The 19,869-nt window shown below is 34.2% G+C and overlaps 1 protein-coding gene across 2 annotated transcripts in view; it reads left to right on the plus strand.

Annotated features, from left to right (window-relative positions):
- TOGARAM1 (TOG array regulator of axonemal microtubules 1) overlaps positions 1–19,869 on the plus strand; it is a 79,424-nt gene that overhangs the window by 51,283 nt on the left and 8,272 nt on the right. Inside the window, exons 12-17 of one of the 2 annotated variants that reach the window (XM_057542379.1) lie at positions 2,409–2,562; positions 7,898–8,003; positions 8,308–8,543; positions 8,949–9,107; positions 11,947–12,073; positions 13,292–13,410. In XM_057542379.1, coding sequence (XP_057398362.1) covers positions 2,409–2,562; positions 7,898–8,003; positions 8,308–8,543; positions 8,949–9,107; positions 11,947–12,073; positions 13,292–13,410 — 901 coding nt within the window. Of the gene's footprint in view, positions 1–2,408; positions 2,563–7,897; positions 8,004–8,307; positions 8,544–8,948; positions 9,108–9,303; positions 9,421–11,946; positions 12,074–13,291; positions 13,411–19,869 lie in introns of those variants that run through there. The other variant, XM_057542380.1, reaches the window with a different exon arrangement.

Raw genomic sequence — 19,869 nt, forward strand, 5'->3', positions numbered from 1 at the left:
TAAAAGAGAATTGAACTAGATGAATGTTTGCAGTTCTTCCTAGCTTGTATTTCTTTTAATAATGCAGGAAGTGTAGAAAACGTTTTAAAAATTCTGTATCCTCAAAGTTAGTAATTATTGAGAGTATGCCTGATGAGAGGTGTTGGCCTGTAAAATTACTGGTTAAACACAGCCCTGAGTACCAGTAAAATCTAGGCATTTGTGACATTTAAGCCTATTTTCAGCATTCTTAAATAGTTTCACTAATTATTACTGTCATAGAATCTAGGGGGAGAAAAACCCACAAAACTTCTTACCTAAGTCAGTAGTTAACAGTAGGAATAGAAGTACAAATAGTAGCAAATAATACAAAGAGTAACAAATCGTAAATTGTTTCATATTCATTCTTGCTGGAGACATCAATGAATTTTGTGATTTTTCTCGCCTATAATATGGACTTTGCAGATTTTATTTCTAAGCAGTATAAGGAGAGTGCTTCCTCGAAATCATGCTTATATTTTGAACAGAAGAATATGCTTACAAGATAACTACAAAAAGTGAGAGTAACCTTTTAGAGACTTGCCACAACACTTTTATTGTATTTTGTAAAAGTAGCAGGCTTCAGGAGGGGACATTTAAACAAAAAACCCTTAGTTTGGGCAGCACTGCTTTAGATTGATACTCTGTACACCTCCTTTTCCAGAGTAGTATTTGTTTTTTTTTTTTTTCACTTTTTTCAGGTAAAAACAGTAGAAATAGTGGTATAACCCCAAGGTTGATAACTTGGTGTTTATCTGCATCTCTTCCTAATGAATTATTCTCTCATGAGAATGGAGGTGGAGTAGATATAGAGAGGGAATCCTTAAAACTTTAGCAACAGTTTCTTCACCTGTAATGTAGCAATAATAGTAACCATCACACAGGGTTGTTGAATGAATCAAATGGGATAATGTAAGTGAAGCACTTAGCACAATGCAGGCAAGATGTCAATAAATGACGGTTAGTAGTGCTATTTTGTATTTGCTATTCTTTCTGGATTGTAAAATTCCAAAGTTGGGTTTTTTGGGGTTTTTTTTTTAATACATGTCAGTCTTACATATGAAACCTAATGAGGGTGCATCTGAATCATCAAAAAAATTTAATGATGTCTATTTATCATATTCATTAATTGTCATATAATTTTCTTCATATGTGATTTACTCTAACAAAAACTGGTACAAATTTATCGCTACAGTAATCCAGAATACCATATTCATCTTTTTGCATGTCTCTTCTCATCAGGTATGTGATAAAGTTTGGAAAGCAGGGATTCTGTCTTAGACCTCTTTGTATAAAATCTAGGGTGATAGTAGACCTAGATGAAAATCCTGCCTTTGCCACTCATTAGCATTGAGACCTTGAATACATTTCTTAGCCTCTGTAAAACTCAGTTATTTTCTCGGTTGCGAATTAGAGATAATGAGAATATCCATCTCACCTTTGTTGAGAGAATTAAATGTAGTAAAGTTTGTAAAGCATTTATCACAACATCTAACACAAAGTATTTAATAAATTTTAACTAATATCATTAATATCTTGTTGCCTTTGGATTTTAATTGCATTTGAATATGTAATTAATATACAGCATCAAGTATAATTTCTTATATTTGTGTATCTCACGTGTTTCATGTAGCTTTTCTTAAGAACAGCATGGTTGATAAATAACTTTTATTATAGTCGTTTTCTAGTGCTTAATATTACCTTTTTAAAAATATCTCTTAACATGAAAAAATAATCTTTACCCATTTACAAAAGCCATTACACATTCTGTTTTATCTTTTTGGTCTGTTCCGTTCTAACACCTTCACTGCGTGTGTCTTACATTATGCAGTGCCCTCAAGGTATTACCCTGAGCACTCAAATGATTTGTTTCCCCAATATCTAGGGCAATGCCTTACATCTGGAAAATGGAAAGTAAATGTTTGCTTATGGAAGAAATATCGACCATGTTACTACACATGGTCTTAGGATTTTTAGTATACCATTAATTCAATAACAATAGCAAAAATTGGTAATTTATATACAGTTATCACGAAGCTTCATTTCTGTTATCGGTTGTATAGTAAAACAGGTATATATCCACATGTTTTTACAAAATGGGATCATATGCTTCTTACCAACTTTTAGCTCTTAAAGCTAGACTTTGTTATATGACTCATGACTGCAAAACCACTTATATACTTACAGTTAATGTAATTTAATAATTTTGTATATAAAAAGTATAGTTTTAAATAGCTTTGGTATCCAGGTATGACAATTTTGTTGGAGACTAAACTAATAGTTACTAGTTTCTATAAGAAATATTCATAGAGTCTATGGTCAGAATATTATTTGTACCCCTTTGTATCAGAGTTATTCAATGCTTTATTTAGTATGTTTCTTTGTTTTAGATGAAGCATCTCCTGGAGCCATTCCACAGTATAAAGAAAGGTTGCCTTCTGTCACTCATAGTCCAGAAATAATGGATTCATCAGAACTACGGCCATTTTCCAAACCAGAAGTAGCACTGACAGAAGCTCTGAGGCTTTTAGCTGATGAGGATTGGTGAGTTCACCATCCTTAACTTAAAACTAAGCTGAGTTCCGAAAGTTTTCTGAAAATTTATTTTTAGAAACCTTGAAACATTTCCTATTAAAATAGTCTTAGGAATGATTATTTTAGTTCTTAGGCAGTCTGAGTATTTTCCAACTTATTAATGTAGCTGAACTCTGGTCCTAATAACACTGTATTACCAGTTATGTTATAACTTACATACCATAAGGGCATAGTTAGCTTTATTATGGATTATGCAAATCTTTTGGTATTAAGTATAAATCTCATCATTTCTCCAAGTGTTTCTCTGTGAAATATATCCTATAAAAATCCTGAAAATACTTATCTGTTCCTACCACAGCTACAGCAGCCACCCAGCCTGCCCAGCCAATAACTCAAGGGAAAAAGAAAAGACAGTGGCATTCCACTTGCTTCAGCTGGAACATCTCTTGGCTCCCCTTGTACCATATCCTCCCCTATTCCTTCAGTCTCTCTCTCCATCCGCACCCTATACCTCATCATCAGTTTTGCTTCTTTTCTAGATTCATATTCATCAACATAAAAATGTACCATAATATTTCCTGTTTTTTTTTTTTTAATTTTTTATTTATTTGTTTATTTATTTATGGCTTGTGTTGGGTCTTCGTTTCTGTGCGAGGGCCCTCTCCAGCTGCGGCAAGCGGGGGCCACTCTTCATCGCGGTGCGCGGACCTCTCACTATCGTGGCCTCTCTTGCTGCGGAGCACAGGCTCCAGACGCACAGGCCCAGCAATTGTGGCTCACGGGCCCAGCCGCTCCGCGGCATGTGGGATCCTCCCAGACCAGGGCTCGAACCCGTGTCCCCCGCATTGGCAGGCAGACTCTCAACCACTGCGCCACCAGGGAAGCCCTATTTCCTGTTTTTAAAAATCCTTCCTAAACTGCACATCTTCTTCACATTTTCACATTTCTTTTCTCCCCCCTTTTTAGCAAAAGTCCTCAAAAAGGCTAATTCATTGTGTCTGCTTTTTCACCTCATGTTCTCTTCTCAACCTTCTTTAATTGGCTTTCAACCCTCCCCACCGTGACCGCCACTTCACTAAAACTGCAAAAGTGACCATTTGCTAAACACTGGTCACTTATTAGTCCTCATCGTACTTAGCCTTTCATCATCATTTGACACAGTTGACACTCCCTTCTTCATACGCTTTTTTTCATTTCACCCTGGAAAAAATTGAGACTCTTGCTTCTTTTCCTGCTTCAATACTTAATGGTTCCTGCTCTTCTGTTTGATTTCAAAATTGAGGAGTGCTCCAGAATTTAATCCACTGGCATTCTCTATCTACATTCATTCCATAGATCCAGGCTGGCAATCTTTCCCTATAAAGAGCCAGATAGTAAAATATTTTAGGCTTTGCAGGCCACTTGTCTCTGTTGCAGCTACTCAACTTTGCTTTTATAGTGCAAAATCAGCCTTAGACAGTATGAAAACAAATGGGCACGGTTGTGTTTCAGTGAACTTTACTTATAACAATTTTACTTATAGAAGTAAACTCTGATGGGGCTAGATTTGGTCTGTGAGCCATAGTTTGCCAACCCCTTTCTTAAATGATCTCATTCAGTTCGATAGCTTTAAATTCTATATGTACTCTGATTTCTCATAAATGCATATCTGAATCCCTGGTATCTTTTTGAGCTCTAGACTTGTAATCCAGCTGCCTCCTTGACTTCCACTTGGATGCCAATAGACATCTTAAATTTAACATGGCCAAAATAGAACTCTTGAAATTCCATTTCCTGCCAAGATGGATTAACAGGCATTAGATTTGCCTTCACATCAGAAAGAACTAAAGAAATAATACAAAATATATGAAACAATGGTTTTCAGAATATTGTTAACCAGGTAGTGAAAGACAGTGATCCCTGAGAAACAAACAAGGTGAGCCCTTGCTAACTTCCTGCACAGCTTAGGGAGGGGAAAACCATGTAGATACCAGCAGAGATAGAGATGGAGCTGGGAGTTTGGGGAGACCAAGATAGCTAGAGCTTGCAGGGCAGAATGCTAGAGGAGGATACAGTTCCTTGAAGAACTCTAAGAACCTTGAGAGGATTATTCTCAAATGTTTACCTGAGTATTTGGTCAAGGCATGCTTGTGAAACCAGAACAAGGACCACTCATAGAAGTTACAAAGAACGTTCCCTGGGACGTATACAAGGCCAAGAATACTTTCTCTCCCCACCGGCAGAGTGGAAAACCTTATAATTCACATGGCATTGGTAGAATACTCAGGAGAGTTTTGCTTCATCTATGGAATGAATAAGCCCTAGGCTAAAGACTAGTTTTGTTTCTCCAAACAAAGCATAAAAGCAAGGCCTGAAAGGATCAGACTTTCCAAGTAACTTAACTATATCTCATAATGAAGCCCAAAAATATTTATAGGAATACAAAAATATCTAAGATAAAAATTCACAATGCCCGGCATCCAATAAAAAATTACCAGGCATGCAAAGAAGCAGGAAAATACAACCCATAATGAAAAGGAAAAAAAGCAAACAATTGAAACTAATCCAAAAATGATATAGATGATAGAATTAGTAGACAAAGACATTATACGTTATAACTATAGTTAAAATTCTAATCCATGTGTTAAAGAAGCTGGAGGAAAGACAAGAACAGAGGATCAGTGAGCTGTAGGACAACTTGCAAAATCCCTTTTGTTGTATAATGTAACATGATTGAGAGAAGTGATATCCCATCATATTCACCCTCAAGGGGAGAGTATTATTCAGGACATGTACACCTGGGACAGGAATCAAGGTGCCATCTTAGGATTCTATCACATCACGAATAAAGGGGGCCATTTTATATTGATAAGGGAGTTAATTCATCAAGAAGACATGGCAATCCTGAACCATATTCTATTATATAATATAATATATATATTATATTACCATATAATGGAGCTTCAAAATACATTAAGCAAAAACTGGTAGAACTGCAAAGAAAAATAAACAAATCCACAATTATAGTTGGAACTCAAACAGTCCTCTCATTAATTGATAAAACTAGTAGAAAGAAAATTAGTAAGGATATAGAAGACTTTCAACTTGACCTGATTGACATTTATAGAACACTCCACCTAAAACAACAGAATTCACATTCTTTTCAAGTCTGCAAGGAACATTTACCAAGAAAGACCATATTCTGGAACATAAAACAAGTAATTTAAAAGGTTTCAGATTATACAAATTTTGTTCTCTGACCACAGTGGAATTAAATTAGAAGTTAGGAACACATACCTGTAAAATCTCTAAATATTTGGAAACTAAGGAACATACTTATAAATCACCAATGGCTGTAAGAAGAAATCATAAGGGAAATTAGAAAGCATTTTGAATTTAATGAAATTAAGAATGAAACATTATATCAGTGACCTCAGCTTTCATCTTAAACTGAAACAGAAGAACAAATGAAGCCCAAAATAAGCAAAAAAAAAGAAAATAATAAACAACATAATGGAAATCAATGAAATAGAAAACAAACAATAGAGGATATAAATGAAAGCAAAAGCAGGCTCTTGGAGAAGATAAATAAAATTGATAAACCTCTAGTCAGACTGATGAAGAAAAAAGAGAAGAAACAGATTGCTACATCAGGAATGAGAGAAGGAACGTCACTACTGATCATACAGCTATTAAACAAATAATAAAGGAATATGATAAACAGCTTTATGCCCATAAATTGGGCAACTTAGTGAAATGCACAGATTCCTTGAAAGGCAGAATCTACCAAAACTCACTCAAAAAGAAGTAGATAATCTATATAACCCAATATCTATTGAGGAAATTTAATTTGAGTTTCTTTCCCACAAAGAAAACTCCATGCTTGGATGGTTTCACTAGTGAATTATACCAAACATTTAGGAAAGAAATCAGTTCTATACAAACTTCTAGAACATTGAAGAGGCTGGTATACTTCCCATCTCATTCTTTGAAACCAGTATACCCTGATGTCAAAACCATGCAGATGCATGTTTCACATGAACTTGAAAAGAATCTGCATTCTGAAGTTGTTTGTAGTGTTCTATAAAGGTTAAGAAGATCAAGTTGGTTGGTAGTGGTTGATAGTGTTAAAGTTTTCTGTATCCTTACTGATTTCCTGTTTATTTGTTCCATCAGTTACTGAGCTTTTGCAATCTCCAACTATAGATTAAGATTTGTATATTCCTCCTTAAATTAAGTTGATTTTTTGCCGGTTTCTTTTTAGCACTTAAATTTTGTTCAGTGGGTTTCTGGCTTGCATATTTCTGAGCTAAAGTCTTTTATCATTGTTATCTTTGTTCTCCTGCATGTAATTTGCCCTTTTTTCTATGGCTGCTTTTAAGAATATTCCCTTCAACACTCTTTTTAGTAATTTGATAATGATGTTCCATTTTGTGTTTATTATGGTTATCCTTTTTAGGATTTGTTCTTGGATCTGAGAATTTATAGCTTTGATCAAAAAATTTCAGCCACTATTTCTTAATTTCTTTTTCTGCTTTCCTCTCTCTTAACTCCAATTTCTGTTATTTACTTTGTGTACAGAATCTGGTTGTTTATGCATCTGAACGGTAACTGTAACAGTTTTATGCTTAACCAAAAAATGAAAATATTGAACCAGACAGCTATGAAATAGGTTTACTCTTGCCACCTTGGAATCTTAGGTCTTTTCTCCCTATTTTCCATAACTTATTCAGGGGATTTAAATGCTTAGAAAAATAACCACCATCAATATTACCAACTAAGGAAACTCAGCTTACATTTTTCAAACATATAAGATGGAAACCATCAAGTTTAAAATGTTATATCCCAATCCCACTTGAATCTACCCTCTTGTTGTTAGTATTCACCTACCCTTCATCTGGCTCATTAGGTAAGATAATGAAAAAGAAATACAAGTTCCAGAAACATCTGTTGATGGTTTTCTGCACTCACGAACAAAGTAATACGTAGTTACTTAATCTCCTTCCATTTTTGTTTTACTGATTCCCTCACATTTTATTTGCCATTCCTTTCCCTTCTGTTCTCTAAAAAGAATGACATTCTTACTGGTGGAGAAAAGTTCCTTTTTATTTACAAAGCATGAACTTAGTTTGACTGTCAATAGTGGTTTTGGCTCTTAAAAGGTGTTCTGAATCATGAAAGAGAACTATAGGAGTGAACAAAACTTTCCATATCTTTTTATTTGAGCTTCCTACATGATAAGGGAAAATACTCAGAGTCTCCTCGTTGGCAGTATTCCATACACACAAAAGAAGAAATCTGAGATCCTGTTCCAGTTGAGCCCCATTTAATGCATGATTTTGTTGTTTCTTTCTTTTTCCCATAGGGAGAAGAAAATTGAGGGACTGAACTTTATTAGATGCTTAGCTGCTTTTCATTCTGAAATATTGAACACAAAGTTGCATGAAACAAGTTTTGCAGTAGTTCAAGAGGTAATCCTATTTTTCAGCTGAGTTAAGGATTGTTTGAATAACAAAGTATAAATACGCCATATTTATTTGACCTTAAAAAAGAAAAGCTGTACTAAATGAAATCAGTAGGCTTGTATGTAAAGTAACTCATGCCTTACTTTGCCACATTTGAAAAAATTTATAAAATGTTGATTTTTTTTTTTAGGAAATAATATAATACATATTTAAAGCACATTACTTTGATAGTAAATTTGGTTTCAAAGTCATTATTACTGATTTTCTTTCAGAATTTCAGCAAAATGTACATTTTGGAAATTTTTTTTAGGTGAAAAATTTACGCTCTGGAGTTTCTCGTGCTGCTGTGGTTTGTTTAAGTGATCTTTTCACTTACCTGAAAAAGAGCATGGATCAAGAACTAGATAATACAGTAAAAGTTTTGTTGCATAAATCAGGAGAATCAAATACATTTATAAGAGAAGATGTTGACAAGGCATTGAGAGCTATGATCACTAATGTAACCCCTGCACGTGCGGTTGTTTCTCTTATCAACGGAGGACAAAGGTAATGTTCAAAATAATCTGGACATGTCCTTAAACTAAAAATACAGTTGCTTGTAATCTGGGGTATAGAAAAAAAACAAGCAAATTTCAATGTTATTTCAGTCAAAAAACATGTATTAAATAATTCCTATGTGATAAAAATCATATTAGGTACTAAGCATACAGAGGATAATAATATTGTTATTCTAAAGTTACTTACATTCATACATCTGGAGCTAAATAAATGTCAGTGATTATGAGTTTTGTTTTTAACTTCTTGGAGGGGATAGCTAATGCAAATAATTTGTCATTTTAGCCTGCAAGGATGATTGCTGAGGCTTAGGAGTAATCATCTGACTTTTAAGGTATATCTTTGAAAAATTGTTTATACATCAACTCTATTTTAATTGACCACATTTCCCTGTAGCCATTTACACATTGCGGTAAGAAGATGTGCAGCCCAGCACTTATCAGACGTAGTAAAATTTATGGAACCAGAACGTATTTTATCTGGAACAAAGGATATGGCTGACCGTATATTACCAGCTGCTGCTAAATTTGCTCAGGACAGCTCACCAGAAACCAGGTGAGTAGCTGCTAATAGTATTTGCTGCATCTCTTACTATAAGGGCTTAAATGTAGAAACAAAGGCTAAAGAAGAATGAACATTTTTCCAAATGGAAAAGTGGGATTCCCCAGGGATTAGTGCTGGGGGATGATCGTATTTAACCAATTTGTAAATGGTCTTGAGGGAGTGCACAGTGAATTCTCCAAATTTACAGATGACACTACATACTTCTGGGTAGTGAGATGCCATGTCACAGGGATGATCTGCATGAAAACGGCACAAGACTGTATGAGTGGGCAGAAAAGTGGCTGAAGAACTTCACTGTGGGCAAATGTAAGGTAATGCATTTAGGGGAAAATGATATATTTTCCAAGTAGCCAGGTAAAATCAAGGAAAAATACAGGAAGCAAAATGGATAACATGAGATACGTTCACTTAGAAAATTCCATGAATTTCTGATTGCTGTCTGTACTTGAAGAACAGTTTTATGAAGGTTAAGCACAGTCAGAGAAAGATAACAAAATAATTAAGATGTGGATGGTACTCTAGCTGTAGTGCTGACAGAGGTTTGGAAGTAGTCAGAAGCCTAGGTTCAACTCCTAGCTCCAGTCACTGTCTGCCCTAAGCAAGTTACTTAACCTCTGTTAGCCTCTGTTTCCTTGTCTATCAAATTAGTAAGGTTGGACCAGATATTTATAATGTCCCATACAAAATCTAAAAATTATGGCAGTTATATATGAACATAGATTAAAGGAAGAAGGTAGGATCCTGACTTCATGGAGACTAAAAAGTAAAGAAGGATATCAAACTTTTAACATTTTAAGGCAAAGATATTCAGTACTTTAGGTAACTACAGTTAATCTTGTGGAAGCCATTATGCCAAAAGCTAACATAGAAAGTAAATATATTCATTTTCTGTTGCTGCATAGCAAATAACCACAAACATAGTGATTTTAGATTTCTAAAAACACAGATTTTTTAAAAACACAGATTTTTTTAGCTTACCGTTCTTAGGTTAGAAGTCTGGCATGCTCAACTGGGGTCTCTGCTTAGGGTTTCACAAGGCTGAAATCAAGGTAATAACACTGCTGGGCTCTTATCTAGAGGCTCTATAGACGAATCTGCTTACAAACTCATTCAGGTTTTTGACCAAATTCAGTTTCTTGTGATTATAGGACTGAGGTCCCTGTTTCCTTGCTGGCTGTCAGCCAGGGTCCTCTCTCAGCTCCCTTAAGGCCACCTGAATTCCTTCTCACACAACCCACTCAACCCACTCCACCTTCAAGCCAGCAGCAGCAAGTTGAATCCCTCTCATGCTTGGAATCTCTTTGACTTCTTTTTCTTCTACCAGCCACAGAAAGTTCTCTGCATTTAAGGGTTCATGTGATTAGATTAGGTTCACCCAGATAATCCCCCTATCTTAAAAGTCAACTGTACCATATAACATAATCCTGGAAGTTATATCTCATCATATTCATAAATTTTAGGAATTAGAGCAGGACATCTTTGGGGGAACCATTTTAGAAGTTCTGCATACTACAGTAAAGTTCAAAACAACTTAGGAGGGCTGGATCATAATAGACTAGTTAGGAACAAAATAAAATTTACAATAGTTGTTTTGTGTACATCTTAACATTTCTTTAATGGCATAGTAATTTTTCTAATCCATTTTGTCATTTCTTAGATTCTTATTTGAAATTTTAAAATTACAAAATTATTACAACTTTCCAGTTTTAGTATTTCTTACACTTTGTGTCCCTTTTGCATGTTTACTTGTTTGCTTTAGCCATTCCCATATCATTAAGGCCTATGATAGACCTACAGTCCTTAATATTCTGGGATAAACTTTAGAGTCACCTTTGAAACTATAACTGATTAGGAGCTACTTATCCAGGTGTTGACCTTATTCTGGTTGTGGGGCAAGAAAAGTAATTTTTATTCTCTGTTATTACCTCCCTTTCTGTAATTTCATTACATTTGAAGGAGTCTGGTTGATATAAATGATGCTGAGATCATCCTATTCATCTCCCCCACAAAAGCCTTGCCTTCCCTGGTTCTTCTAGTGTCATAATTCCAAGTTGTAGGTAAAAGTATAACTGTAATTATTTTAGGGCCAAGCCTCCTTGAAGAATAATAATGTATTTTTATTATGAGGTACTATACTGACCACCCCATCCAAAAATACCTCCAGTATGCACTTCCACCATATCATTTACCATTAGAATGATATCTTGGCTTAAGGTATTATCCTAAAAGAATTATTTTAAAATTCATATAGCATAAAAAACCTAGTTTGGAGAACATTAGACATTCATTAATATATCAGCCACGATTTACCAACTAACTTTGGTTGTATTTTAAGTAGCAAAGAATAGGTTTTTGAAGAATTGAAACCCAGGTAAGTTTTGGCAGGAAAAGGAAAAGAGAGAGGGTCAGAAATACAGAACCTTTGGAAGTTTGTCTCAGGCCAGAACATCTGGCCAGCAGGTGAACAGCAAAAGGTCACCGGGCAAGGAGCTCAGGACAAAGACACACTTCTCTTAATTCACAGTTCTGCCAAATGCCAGCCTTGATATGGACCCTCGGGTGCCTGAAAAATAGAGTCAGAGCTTTTGGCTCTGATCTGACACATAGCTAAAAGATTTGAAGCCATGTTTTTTTAAAGATGGGTGGCAAGAGAATACTGTACTCTCTAATCCAGTTAGTGTAACTACATTTCAATGGCTTATTTAAAATAGAGATGATAATCTTGATGTTGATAGGTTTTTTCTATTAGAAAAAAAAATTGTATCTAAGGACAGAAACTGAGCTTGTTAAGATTTATAGAATTATTTACATATTTCTTAAATATCCATAGGTATTATGGCCGAAAGATGCTTTTCCTCATGATGTGTCATCCTAACTTTGATAAAATGCTTGAAAAGTATGTCCCATCTAAAGATTTGCCATATATTAAGGAATCTGTTAAAAGCTTACGGCAAAAGGTATGTAGAAGAAGTTTATTTTATAAACTTTAAAAACAAAGTTCATTTGCTGAGGAAGGTAAAAGATAGAAATAACTACTTCTTTGATTATTTCTGTTAACCAATAGTAGCATTTCAACAACTGCAGTACTGAGTAGACATTCATAGTGTCAGTAGATGTTTATTGAACAGAAGCTTGATATTTGGTAGAATGTAGTGTGGTTTATTGGAATTACAAGACAGGTTTGAATCACAACTCAGAATTAGCAACTATATAATCTTAGACACATCACTTCATTTCTTTAACCCAGAATTTTTATTTTTATAAAATGAGGATAGTGATGTTTATTACAGTTGATTCCTACTTTATTTACCTTGTACGTTCCACCGTTAGAGCTCCTACTACACTGTGGAGTGTTGATAAGGAGATCCTTGAGTGGAAGCCCCATGTCTTATATATCATGACAGATAATGGGGATTCAAAAATGTCTGTAAAATGAGTGACTGAGGGAATATCAAGTGACATGAAATGTGAAAAGTGTCTTATAAAAAAGTAATCTGTTTACGTATTATTTTTTGCAAAAATGTGCTTAATTTAATAATGTAGAATTTTTCTGTGGTAATTTATGTTATTCCTCTCTGATAAGCTTAGGCAAAGGATTCATTTATGAAGCGATACTACTTCAAATATGTATTGTGGTAAACATTTTAGAGCATTTTTTTCTTCCTATTGATATTAAAGATTTCACCTTAATTCATATAGAATTTATCAAAATAACCATGCAAAAAGATTATCTTGCTAAAATGAGGCAGATTATATCTGTGAGTTATTTCAAGTACAAGTATCAGGAAAAAAAAGAGGTTTTAAATAGTTCTTTCAAAATGTTTATTTTCATACTAGTGTTGCATAGGAATTCATTGTTTATATAATGTGTTCATATTTTCTGTATAGATTTTAAGCTTGAAGAAGAGTATTTACAAAACATAGATGTTAAGTTTTTCATTTAAACAGTTTTACCAAGCCAATATCATTTCCTAGTAGTTGGGTACATATTTTGTTAATTTACTACTAATTACAAGATAGTTTATATATCTGAAACCCTTTAAAGCACAAGTATAGCAGATTATTAAAATGCTTTCAACCATAAGAGATCAACAATGACTGCTATGAAAATTCCATTGTACACATTCTTTCACTTTACAAGTTTTAAGACTTTTATTACACTGCCTTTCTTATAGGGTTTGGGAGAGATACCACTAGATACTCCTTCAGCAAAAGGAAGACGATCTCATACTGGCAGTGTTGGAAATACAAGATCATCATCTGTTTCTAGAGATGCTTTCAATTCAGCTGAAAGGTAGAATCATTTGCTAGTCCACATTATTGCAGAAATTACTCCCTAATAGTGATGATAGTCTATTTGAATGTTTTCATGAACTATCCCAGGGGTATTTGTCAAAATTTAATGGAGTTTTAAAAGTTGGTAAGTTGGTAAGGACTTAGAAAGTGTGAGGTAATTAGATTTAATAAGGTAATTGTATATTCACAGCAACTTGCTTTTACATGAACTAAACATTAGTAAAACTTTAGTATTATTGAACTTGTCAGTAGTCGGCCAGTGTTGGACAACTCTAATTAATTTTTTCAATTTATAGGCTTTACTTTCCCCCCTTGATTATAAAAGTAATACATAATTATGGTTAAGGGGGAGAAAAACTTGAGAAAATACAAACATTAAAAGAACTTAACTGGGGAGGGTGGTGGTGGGGTGAGTTGGGAGATTGGGATTGACATATATACAGTAATATGTATAAAATAGATAACCAAAAAGAACCTGCTGTATAAAAAATAAAATTAAAAAAAATAAAAATAAAAATAAGAGAAAAAAAAAGTAAGTGAAAAGAGTGGATATGTGTATATGTATAACTGATAAACTTTTCTATACAGCAGAAATTAATGCAACATTGTAAATCAACTATACTCTAATAAAAATTTAAAATTAAAAAAAAAAAAAAAAAAAGAATTTAACCAATCACCTATAATATCACCAACCAGGAAAAAAAGCTACTCTTAAAATTTTTATAAATATAATTGCATATGTAATTGCATAACCTGTTTAAGCCATTTAGCTATATTTAATAGATTGATTATATAACTTCTAAAAATCTTTCAGAATTATTATGATCTCTTTGGTATGTTCTTTTTTTTAATTTATTTATTTATATTTATATTTATTTTTGGCTGTGTTGGGTCTCCGTTTCTGTGCAAGGGCTTTCTCTAGTTGCAGCAAGCGGGGGCCACTCTTCATCGTGGTGCGCAGGCCTCTCACTATCGTGTCCTCTCTTGTTGGGAGCACAGGCTCCAGATATGCAGGCTCAGTAGTTGTGGCTCACGGGCCTAGTGGCTCCGCGGCATGTGGGATCTTCCCAGACCAGGGCTCGAACCCGTGTTCCCTGCATTGGCAGGCAGGCTCTCAACCGCTGCGCCACCAGGGAAGCCCCTCTTTGGTATGTTTTAAAATATATTTTAAACATTACTTTAAAAATTATATGAGTAGATACATAGGTATCTTTCATATTTTCTGTATTTGTGTATCTTTGGATAATAAATTTTACAAAAAATAAAAATCCATGGACTTTTGGACCTTTGTTTTTCAAAGTATACTTCACAGAGGGATATGTAATGTACAACATGATAAATATAATTAATGCGGCTGTATGTTATATATGAAAGTAAGTCCTAAGAGTTCTCATCACAAGGAAAAAAGTTATTTATTAAAAACATTTTTTTTCTGTTTCTTTAGGTGCAACTAAACTTATTGTGATAATCACTTCATGAGATATGCAAATCATATCATTATGCTGTATACCTTAAACTTACACAGTGCTGTATATCAATTATATCTCAATAAAATTGGAAGAAAAAAAAAGTGTGGGAGAAACAAAGGATTGCTTAGACAAAAAATGAGGGAATTTGTTTCCATTAGACTTGCTTTGCAAGAAATGTTAAAAGAGTTCTTTAGAGGAAATAAAATACTATAGGAACTAGGTTGCTTCCAGAGCAGAGACTGTGTATGCCACTTTATTCTATAGCTTGGAAGGACCAAACCACTGTGGGGCGAAAGTCTCAAAACAAAATGTGAGAGAAGATGTGTATTTATGTTTCTTTTAATTATTTTAGAATGAATTATTATTTAATTTATGAGGACTCTAGAGGAAATCGCTGACTTCTTCATGCAGTAAATAGGGCCTACTTCCAGTACCTTACCAATGAGGGCCTCATTTCACCTGCCACCTCAGCTCTTTTCTCCTCCTCAATACCCTTCTCAGTCTGATTGACTTCATTAGTCTGCGGGCCCTTTTTACCCCATTTCTTGCCTCCTAGAGTCCTGCTTTTCTTCAGTTGGTCACTTTTCTCACTGCACTTTAGCTCCCTTCTTCTCTCATGGCATCTTCACCTCCATGTCCAAGGCCTCAGTTCCTCTGTGCTGGGTTTTCTCTGCATGGGGTATGGCCTTCTATAGCTGTTGTTCAAGTCTTCTATACCCTAACTGATTTTCTGTCTACTTGTTCTATTAATTGCTAAGATAGGAGTATTAATATCTCCAACTGTAGTGGATTTTTTTATTTATACTTTAAGTTCTGTCATTTTTTGCTTTATGTATTTTGATGCAATGTGCTTATTTATGTTCAGGTATTTAGGATAGTTGTGACTTTTTGGTGAAATGACCTTTTTATCCTTATGAAGTCTCTCACTTTATCTCTGATAATATTCTTTTTCCTGAAGTCTACTCTGTCTAGTATTAACCATTTTATTGTAATGGTTTACATAATATGTCTTTTTTTTTTTAATAACAGTGTTGTGGAGATGTAATTCATATAACACATAATTCACCTATTTAAAGTATACAATTTAATGTTTTTTGTATATTCACTGAGTTGTGCAGCCATCATTACAGTCAATTTTAGAACATTTTCATCACCTCTAAAAGAAATCCCATGCTCATTAATAGTCACTATCATTTCCCTACAACCCTCCCATTCCAAGCCCTAGGCAATATGCTTTCTGTTTCTATGGATTTGCATATTCTGGGCATTTCATACAGATGGAATCATATGATATGTGGTCTTTTGTGACTGATTTCTTAGACTTGGCATTATGTTTTTAAGCTTCATCCAAGTTGTAGCATATATCGGTACCTCATTCGTTTTTACAACTAAATAATATTCCATCGTATGGATACACCACATTTTGTTTATCCATTCATTAGTTGATGGATATTTGGGTTTTGTTGTGGACATGTTTGCAATTCTCTTGGGTATAAGGAGTGGAATTGCTGGGTAGTATGATAACTGTGTTTAAACTTTTGAAGAACTGTCAGACTGTTTTCCAAAGTGGATCCATTTTACAGTCCCACCAGCAATAGTAAGAGGGTTCCAATTTCACCACACCCTCATCAATACTTGTTCTTTTCCAAGTAGGTGTAAACTGGTTTCTTATTTGACAAAGATTCTCTCTTTGACAAACTTTAGACAGCCTCCTCTGAGCCCTCTTTTACACCAGACCTCATCCTCGGGCCATGTCTTTGGCCTGCCTAAGCTAGTCTTAGTTAAGAATCCTGCTAAGTCATTTCCTTCCTACCCCTTCATACCTGATCACCCTTGATATCTGAGCAGGTTCCTCATCCTCCACCTTTGATATGTAACTATCTGGCTTGTCTTCAGCAAAAATCTTGTTAGACCAGCTTAGCAAGAAACCCCCTACTCTTGATGTCTACTCTTAGTAATCTTCCATCCACTGACCCTCTCAATCTTGACTATAAATCCCCAGTTATCAAGTTCCAGAATAAATTTTCTTTTTTTTCTTTTTCTTTTATGGTTTTCACTTCCATTTCCTAGTATATCTTTTTTAAAGTATTTTTTTGTAGATCGTATATGATTAGGTATTGCTTTTTTATCCAATCTAACAATCTCTGCCTTTTAATTGGGGTGTTTGACCATTTATATTTGATGTTATTGTTCATATGGTTGGGTTTAGACCTATCATCTTAATATTATTTTTCATTCTGTCCTATATTTTCTGCTTCATTTTTCCTCTTTTCCTGCCTTCTTTTGAATTGATTGAGGGGTATGTGTATGTGTTTTGTTTTTATATTCCATTTATCTCCTTATTTCTTTTTCTTTTTAAGTGGTTGATCTAGGCTTTGTAATATACATATTTTATAATACACATTTTTATCTTCTCATAGTCTACTTTCAAATAATATTAGACTACTATAGATATAATGTAAGAACTTTACAACAGTATACTTTCATTCCTCCCCTTTCATCTTTTATGCTATTTTTGTCATGCATTTAACTTCTACATACTATAATCCCCACAATACATTACTGTAATATTTGCTTTGAATAGTCTATATATTGTATAATTGATAATGTTGCCATGAACTATGTTCATTCATTCTTTTTTTTCCCCAATTTTATTGAGATACAATTGAAATATAACATTGTATTAGTTTAAGGTATACAGCATAATGATTTAATGTGTAAATATATTGTGAAATGATTACCACAATAATAAATTTAGTTAACATCCATCACCTCACATAGTTACAATTTCTTTTTCTTTTGCTGAGTAATTTTAAGACCTACTCTCTTAGCAACTTTCAAGTCTACACTATTGTCACCATACTGTACTTTACATCTCCAGAACTCATTTATCTTACAACTGGAAATTTTTATCTTTTGACTCTCCTCACCCATTTTGCCCACCCTTTAACCCCTGCCTCTGGCAACCACCAATCTGTTCTCTGTATCTATGAGTTTGTTTTTTTAGATTTAAGTGAGATCATACAGTATTTGTCTTTCTCTGACTTATTTCACTTAGCATAATGCCCTCAAGATCTATTCATGTTGTCACAAGCAGCAAGACTTCCCTGCTTTCTAGGGCTGAATGTATATGTATATACCACATTTTCTTTATTCATTCATCTGTCAGTGGACACTTAGGTTGTTTCCATGTCTTGGCTATGGTAAATAATGCTGCAGTGAACATGAGAGTGCAGATGTATTTTAGAGATAGTGGTTTCATTTCCTTAGGATATATTAATCAGAAACAGAGTTCCTGAATTATATGGTAGTTTTTTGTTTTTTTTTTTTTTAAAGACCCTGGTGAGGCATAGTTAGAGGCCTCCTCACCCAGTTGTCATCTTCCAAAACAGTGAGTGGCTGCCTCACTCCCTTTCCCGCACTTGGAGTTTTTCATGGTAGTTCTACTTTTAATTTTTTTGAGGAACCTTCATACTATTTTCCATAGTGGCTGCACCAATTTACATTCCCACCAAGAGTGCACAGGGTTCCCTTTTCTCCACATCCTCACCAATACTTGTTATTTCTTGTCTTTTTGATAGTAGCCATTCCAGCAGGTGTGAGATAATATCTCACTGTGGTTTTGATTGCATTTCCCTGATGATCAATGATGTTGAGCACCTTTTCATGTACCTGTTGGCCATTTGTGTCTTCTTTGGAAAAATGTCTACTCAGTTCCTCTGCCTATTTTTTAATCAGGTTGTTTGTTTTTTTGCCATTGAATTGTATGAGTGCCTCTTATACTTTGGATATTAGCCCCTTATCACATACATGATTTGCAAATATTTTCTCCCGTTCTGTAAGTTGCATTTTAATTTTGTTGATGGTTTCTTTCACTGCGCAGAAGCCCTTTAGTTTGATGTAGTCCCACTTGTTTGTTTTTACTTTTGTTGCCTTACTTTTGTTGTAAAATCCAAAAAATCATTGTCAAGACCGATGTCAAGGAGCTTATCCTCTATGTTTTCTACTAGGAGTTTTATGGTTTTAGGTCTTACATTCAAGTCTTTAACCCATTTGCGTTGATTTTTGTGTATGGTGTAAAGTAGGGGTCCAGTTGCACTGTTTTGCATGTGGCTGTTTGGTTTTCGCAGCACCATTTAAAAGACTATCCTTTCCCATTGTATATTCTTGGTTCCTTTATCATAAATTAATTGACCATATATCATAAATTAATTGTGTGTTTATTTCTAGGCTCTACTTTGTTCCATTAATCTATGGGTCTGTCTTAATACTAGTACCGTACTGTTTTGATTACTACAGCTTTGCAATATAGTTTGAAATCAGGAAGCATGATGCCTCCAGTTTTGTTCTTTCCCAAGATTGCTTTAGCTAATCGGGCTTTAGTGGTTCCATTCAAATTTTAGAATTATTTGTTCTAATTTTGTGAAAAATACCATTGGTATTTCGATAGGGATTGCATTGAATCTGTAAATTGCCTTTGAGTAGTATGGTCATTTTAATAATCTTAATTCTTCCAATCCATGAACATGGAATGTCTTCCATTTATTTGTGTCTTCTTCAATTTCTTTCATTTTGAGTGTGGAGCTCTTTCACCTCCTTGGTTAAATTTATTTCTAGGTATTTTATCCTTTTTGATGCATTTATAAATGAGATGGTTTTCTTAATTTCTTTTTCAGATAGTTGGTTGTTAGTATATAGAAATGCAACTGATTTTTGTATGTGAATTTTGTATCCTGCAACCTTACTGAATTTTTCATTAGTTCTAACATTTTTTGGTGACATCTTTAGAGTTTTTTTATATAAAATATTATAACATCTGGAAATAGAGATAATTTTACTTCTTTCTTTCCAATTTGGATGCCTTTTATTTCTTTTTCTTGATTAATTGTTCTGGCTTGGACTTCCAATACTATGTTGAATAAGAATGGAAAGAGTAGGCATCCCTGTTTTGTTCCTGATATTAAAGGAAAAGCTTTCAACCCTTCACT

The sequence above is a fragment of the Balaenoptera acutorostrata genome, chromosome 3 (assembly GCF_949987535.1).
Source record: "Balaenoptera acutorostrata chromosome 3, mBalAcu1.1, whole genome shotgun sequence".
Classification (NCBI taxonomy): domain Eukaryota; kingdom Metazoa; phylum Chordata; class Mammalia; order Artiodactyla; family Balaenopteridae; genus Balaenoptera; species Balaenoptera acutorostrata.